Source organism: Arachis duranensis, chromosome 5 (assembly GCF_000817695.3).
Source record: "Arachis duranensis cultivar V14167 chromosome 5, aradu.V14167.gnm2.J7QH, whole genome shotgun sequence".
In the NCBI taxonomy this organism is placed as follows: Eukaryota; Viridiplantae; Streptophyta; class Magnoliopsida; order Fabales; family Fabaceae; genus Arachis; species Arachis duranensis.
The window spans coordinates 9,485,741-9,491,963 of NC_029776.3; the positions used below are offsets into that span (position 1 = coordinate 9,485,741).

At 34.8% G+C, this 6,223-nt stretch overlaps 1 protein-coding gene across 1 annotated transcript; it reads left to right on the forward strand.

Annotated features, from left to right (window-relative positions):
• The first annotated feature begins 810 nt into the window (after positions 1–810).
• On the forward strand, positions 811–4,220 carry LOC107487812 (protein FAR1-RELATED SEQUENCE 5-like). The gene is made up of 3 exons (XM_052261612.1): positions 811–961; positions 2,719–3,461; positions 3,612–4,220. Exons 1-3 carry the CDS (start codon positions 811–813, stop codon positions 4,218–4,220), a joined length of 1,503 nt encoding a protein of 500 aa, XP_052117572.1.
• The last annotated feature ends 2,003 nt before the right edge of the window (positions 4,221–6,223 follow it).

A 6,223-nucleotide genomic window follows, 5' to 3' on the forward strand; every position in this document is an offset into this window, starting at 1 on the left:
AAACATACTCTTATGGAACTGATATAGTTCTGTTCCTTTATGTATTAGTGTAATCACAAGTTACTCTCCCATCATTCTTTGTACCCAGCAAGGTTCTTACTTCTACCTGTGTTTCTTTTGTGGGTCTTATCTTTTCATTTGGGTTGCCTAAAAATGCTTCCTTTTAATGTGATTTGATCTGGGTTTTGGTGGATCCTTGTGGATGAAGCTGCCTTTCGATATCTATCATTTGCTAACATAACTACATAAGTGCAAATGCTTTCAATATTAATGCTTTGATTTGAAGATTTTTGCTTTGCTTCAGTATTATTGCTCTTTGCCTACTTGAAGATTATTGATCTCCTTGCTTTATCTATATATAAATAATATATTTTGATTAGTTTTCTCCCCAGTTTATTGATTTTGATCTTCTTGTCTGTTTTGATTTTGCATCTGGAATTAGGAGTACATATTTAAATTATTAGTCTCTAAAATTTGAACTATTAGTCTCTAAAATTTGAGTTAGGTAATTTAGTATTTTTAATGATGATGTTTAGGATAAAATAAATTTTTATGATACATATGTAAAATTTTAAAGTTAAAAAGATAAAAGAGTTTATTTATTTAAATTATTCTTTATTATAAACTTGTTTATTATAATTTTTTAAGTTTTAAAAATTGTTTTAACATTCTTATGCACTAATAGCTCTTAGGTTTCATAGAATTTGATTGACCAATAATTTTAATAAAAAAAAGGTTTAGTTCATTTTGCCTATTCCATTCTCCTAGCATTTAGTTAGTACCTAACATGTTAAAATTTTAAGTTTAGTCATGGAGAATGATGGCAAAGAGTCGTATAAGGATGGTGATCAATCTGAGGATTTAAGTGTTGAGTATGAGTGCAGTTCTGATGAAAGTGATGATATAGTGGATGTAACTGTAGACGTTGGGATTTTTGCCAATAAAGAATTTCATAAAAACAGTTGCGTTGTAGATATAGTCTCTAAACCGACAGAAATCCCTTCGTACAAACCTTTTGGTTGTCACAAGTAACAAACCCCTTTAAAATTGATAACCGAGTATTTAAACCTCGGGTCGTCTTCTCAAGGAATTGCAGGGAGGTATGTTCTTATTATTGGCTATGAAAAAGGTAAAATTGGAGTTTTGAAAGTAAGGTAAAAGGTTAGTTGGGCAATGGGCACAGGTATATTTTCAAAGCAATAAAAGTAAATGAATGACTGTAAAATAAACTCTTGGCAAGGTGTAAGAACTGGAAGTTCTATCCTAGTTATCCTTATTAATTGTGATGAGAATTGGATTTTTCTCCCACTTTGTTAACCTCTAACTATGAAGGTAAGTTAAGTGGATAAATTAATTCTGATTCCTCAAGTCCTAGTCTTTCCTTGGGAAAGGCTAGAGTTATTGGAATATGAATTAATGAAATAAAGAAATCCAATTTTCAATCAACAATGGAGCTGATAACCTTAGGGTCACCAATTAATCAACCACAGCCAAGAATGTAAAAAGCTAAATTAAAATCATAAATATCTGGAATACCTTCAATTCATTCAAAGCAGTAAAATCTAACATGGAAGACATTCATAAGCCAATTGGGCAACAGAAAAATCCAAATTATTTATATAAATAAAAGACAGCAGTCATCAATCTGAAATATCTCAAATAACATTAATCAAGAAAATCAATCTAAACATGGAACATTGAAAAATAAATAAAAATAAAGAACCTGGGATTGAGAGTCACTCCTAAAACTAAGAGAAGTCCTAAATCCTAATCCTAAGAGAGAGGAGAGAGAACCTCTCTCACTAAAAACTACATCTAAAAATATGAAAAGTAAATTATGAGAGCATGATTGTGAATGGATGCATTCTCCCAATTTATAGCCTCTAATATGTGTTCTCTGGGCAAAAAACTGGGTCAGAAACAGCCCAGAAGTCACTTCCAGAACTTTCTAGTCCGTACAGGTCGCGGAAAAGTGACGCGGCCGCATGGCTCACGCGGCCGCGCGGGTTGCATTCCTACCAGGTCACGCGTCCGCGTGACTCACGCGTTCGCGTCGTCTGGCGTCGGGGCAGCTATAGCAAATTATATATCAAATCGAAGCCCCGGACGTTAGCTTTCCAACACAACTGAAACCGCGTCGTTTGGACCTCTGTAGCTAAAGTTATAGCCGTTTGAGTTTGAAGAGGTCAGGCTGGACAGCTTAGCAATTTCTCCAACTTATTGTATTCCTTCCACTTTTGCATGCTTCCTTTCCATCTCCAAGCCATTCCTGCCTTATAATATCTGAAAACACTTAACACACATATCAAGGCATCTAATGGTAATAAGAGAGGATTAATAATAAGAAAATATAAGATCAAAGAAGTATGTTTTCAATCATAGCACAAAATCAGGAAGGAAAATGTAAAACATGCGAATTGTATGAATAAGTGAGTAAAGAGTTGATAAAAACTACTCAATTGAGCATAAGATAAACCATAAAATAGTGGTTTATCAATGAAGTAGAGGCACATATAATTAATGCTAATGGTTTTGAAAAGTTGATAACTGATTTGACCATCGAAGACATATGGGGACTTGTGTTTGATACAGAATCTCAAGTTTGTGAATTTTATGCCAAATATGCCAAGTGCTATGGATTTGTGTCCCGAAAAGACTTGAAGATGGTGGATGCTAATGGCAACATTAATACAAGACAGTTGGTTTGAAATAAAGCAGGAGAAAGACATTGGAAGCACCTTAAAAGGGACAATCGGCAAAGGGAGCATAGGGCAATTACTCGTGTCAACTGCAGGGCGAGGATTCGGTTCATTCGTCACTATAGAACAGGTAAATGGAAAGTTAGTGTCTTTGAGAGTGAACACAATCATCCACTGTGTCCACCTAAGTACAGACATCTTATTGTCGTGAATCATGGGCTTGATGAGGCTGATAAAACACAAGCAGACAGCTTGCGAGCATTTGGTGTTAAAACTTGCCACATAATAGGTTACATGGGTTTTCAAAAAGGCGGATATGATAAAGTGGATTTTACCAGCAAAGACTTACATAACCACATTAGTAAGACTAGGCGTGGCAAAGTGAAAGATGGTTATGCATTTGCTGTGTTGGCCTATTTGTTTTCTAAGGCATATAGTGACCCGTTATTTCTAGGAAAGTTCACCTTAAAGGATGGTAGGTTGGATAATTTGGTGTGGGCTGATAGAGAAAGCGTTGTTGATTACGAATGTTTTGGCAATGTACTGGCTTTTGACACTACTTACAAGAAAAATGTCTACAACAAGCCCTTAGTCATATTTTCAGAGACCAACCACCATTTCCAGACAACTATCTTTGGATGCGCTTTGCTCTCAGATGAAAGGTCTGAAACTTTCAAGTGGGCACTGAAGGAATTTTCAGAAATCATGTCAGGAAAACTATCCAGAGACATTATGACAGACGGAGACCGTGCTATGAGAGAGGCTATCCTATAAGTATTTCCTGGTATACTATACCGCCTTTGTGCATGGCATCTCCATCATAATACGGTACAAAATATAAAAAACAAGCATTTTTTGGACGATTTTAGTGTATTTTTGTATGAACAGTTTACCGTACAAATATTTGAACAGAGATGGAACAAGATCATATCCAAATACGTACTTGCCGAGAATGAATGGGTCCAGGGCATTTATAATGACAGAATGAAGTGGGCTACCGCATATTTGAGGGAGCACTTCTTTGGCCGCATAAGAACTATATCACAGTGTGAGGGAATTTATTCATTATTGAAGAACTATGTTGACAGTAAAACCAATCTCCTTGAATTCATGCATAAATTTAGTGAAGTACTGAGGCATTATCAAAACAACCATCTTACTGCTGACTTTGAAACCTTTTATAAGTTTCCTGTTTTGACTACGTGCTTGGAAAGTTTTGAGAAACAAGCTGCTGAACTTTATACTAGAAATATTTTTAAACTTGTGAAAGATGAGATAGATGCAGCAGGTGCCTTAAATGTGACTGAATGCCCAAATAGTAGAGACATTATTGAGTACAATACGAGTGAGTATTTTAATCAGCAATGGCAATTTAAAGTATCTTACAATAAAGACAAGGACCTGTTTGCGGATGAATGCAGGCTATTTGAGACTCGTAGATTACCGTGCTCCCACATCTTTGGGGTCTTGAAGCATCGCAATGCAAAATGCGTCCCTACATCTCTTATCCTGAAAAGATAGACAAGAGATGCAAAGAGTGATTTTATATGCTCAATTGGCGAGCAAGACACCGCTGATGATATAGTGCACACACTTAGATGCGGTGCAATGGCATCTATTTTTTGGAATCTTTGTGATATTTCTTCCAAAAATTCAGCCGACTATAAGAAAATCTCAGGTGAGTTACTTAAGCTAATTTCGAAGGTGCAAAATAAAGGTGATGCACAAGCGAGGCTTTTCCCCACGTCAGCGCTAATAGGTGATCTAGCTGTTGTGAAGTCAAAAGGGGCTCCAAGAAAGGTTTCAAAAGGCCAAAAGAGGCGAAGATATTTGCATTGTAAGTCAAGCAGGCATTTCGTTAGGACATGTCCATTACTCGCCAAGGAGGACTCCCCCGCCAACACTCAAATGCTGAAGATGAATCAATGGTATTAATATAATGCCTTGCTTAATTAGTTACTTTATGCTTACCTATTATTTTAATATCTTTCGCAGAACTATTAAATAATGCTACATTTGAGCAATTTTTTAAATTTTTTTAGTTGGTTGAAGAATATGATGCCAATAAACAGACTCCCTCTCAGAACATAAAATCAGTAAAAAATACACACGTGCACAATAACAATAATTTTAAAGTAAGTACTTGTCCATGTTATACCATCTATCAAATTTATTGTCATTTCAATTCAAATTTGCAACATATTATTCTCGTAGTGCTTATATTATTTCTTATTATTCTATTACAAAAAATTCAAGGGTTGTGGAAGCAAGAAGTCTATATCTAAATTGACAGAGACACCGAAGATTAGAGCAAATAGCAAAAAAAAGTCGACAGAAGGTAACATTTCGCATATCTAATAATTTATATTAGATAATTCAAGAAGAAAAATTAAGTCTTAATTTGAATTTAAATTATTTTAATCCAATACCATAAGTGCAACTAAGATTTTAAGGGTGAGTGAGGCCAACACTTTGAGAAAAGTCTTACTCAACTCTAGCTTGTCTGACTAGTTTCTTTATTTATTTTGTTTAAATTTTGTATCATAATTATTTAAAAATTATGATTTAATGTTTAGACCGAAGAAATCACTCTAACTCAAGAGACATTAAAAGATAAGACTAACACATCAGGAATAGAAGTGACCGAAGTTCCAGATGCAGCCACAACCAAGATACCAGGATTGCCACAATATCCTATGCATCATTATCCAATGGTCCTTCCTTATCAACCTTATGGTGGAGTCCTCCCTATTCCTTTTCATCCTGTTCCAAATGGCATGGCGTACTTCAACCAATATCCTTCTACTGTCGGAATTACATCATATCCTCAGTTTTCTCATGTCTCGTCGTATTCTAGTGGACCCAGTGATAGCAATACATGGGCTGGACTTTTGAATGATGTCATCAACAACAAAAAGCCATAGAGTTATAATCTATATATTATATTTTTAATTTATGCATGTTAAAATTGCTGATTATATCTCCCTTTCAAGTGCTTGTGCTATCTTTGAGGATCATGAAAGTCCGTCTATTCTGAAGTTATCCTTGAGGCTTCAAGTTCTTTCACTGTGCTGTGCTAGATCTAAGGCTATTAATGATCCAGAAGGTTAGTTAATATGATCTTGATATGTTGAGCAGAAATTGTTGTAATTACCATTATTGTTATTGTTGTTGTTGTTATTTTTATTATCATCATCAATGCTTTTTATAGGAAAACTCTAGTTACTAATGCTTTTTATATAAAAACTCTATCCCTATAGCACTTTGAATATTTGTATATTTACCAAATATTGCTCTGATATCTCTTAACAGTTGTGGGATTTATTAAATCATAGTGATAAGACTCTCTATTTAAGTTGAATTTTTAAGACTACTTATAGTAGTGCTTGAGTTTATTCATCTAGAGTGGGCAATAACTTTAAATACTGTATCTTGGATGTTGCAGAATATTTGATAATTTTAAATGCCTTATTGATTGTAGATGTAATTTTCATTATCCCACCCCCTTCTCTTTCCCCCCTCCT

Coding starts and splice junctions, on each gene's coding strand:
- LOC107487812 (XM_052261612.1), top strand. CDS start 811: ATGGAGAATGATGGCAAAGAGTCGTATAAGGATGGTGATCAATCTGAG. Junction 962..2,718: donor TAAAGAATTTCATAAAAACA/GTTGCGTTGTAG, acceptor GAAATAAAGCAG/GAGAAAGACATTGGAAGCAC. Junction 3,462..3,611: donor GAGACCGTGCTATGAGAGAG/GCTATCCTATAA, acceptor ATATTTGAACAG/AGATGGAACAAGATCATATC.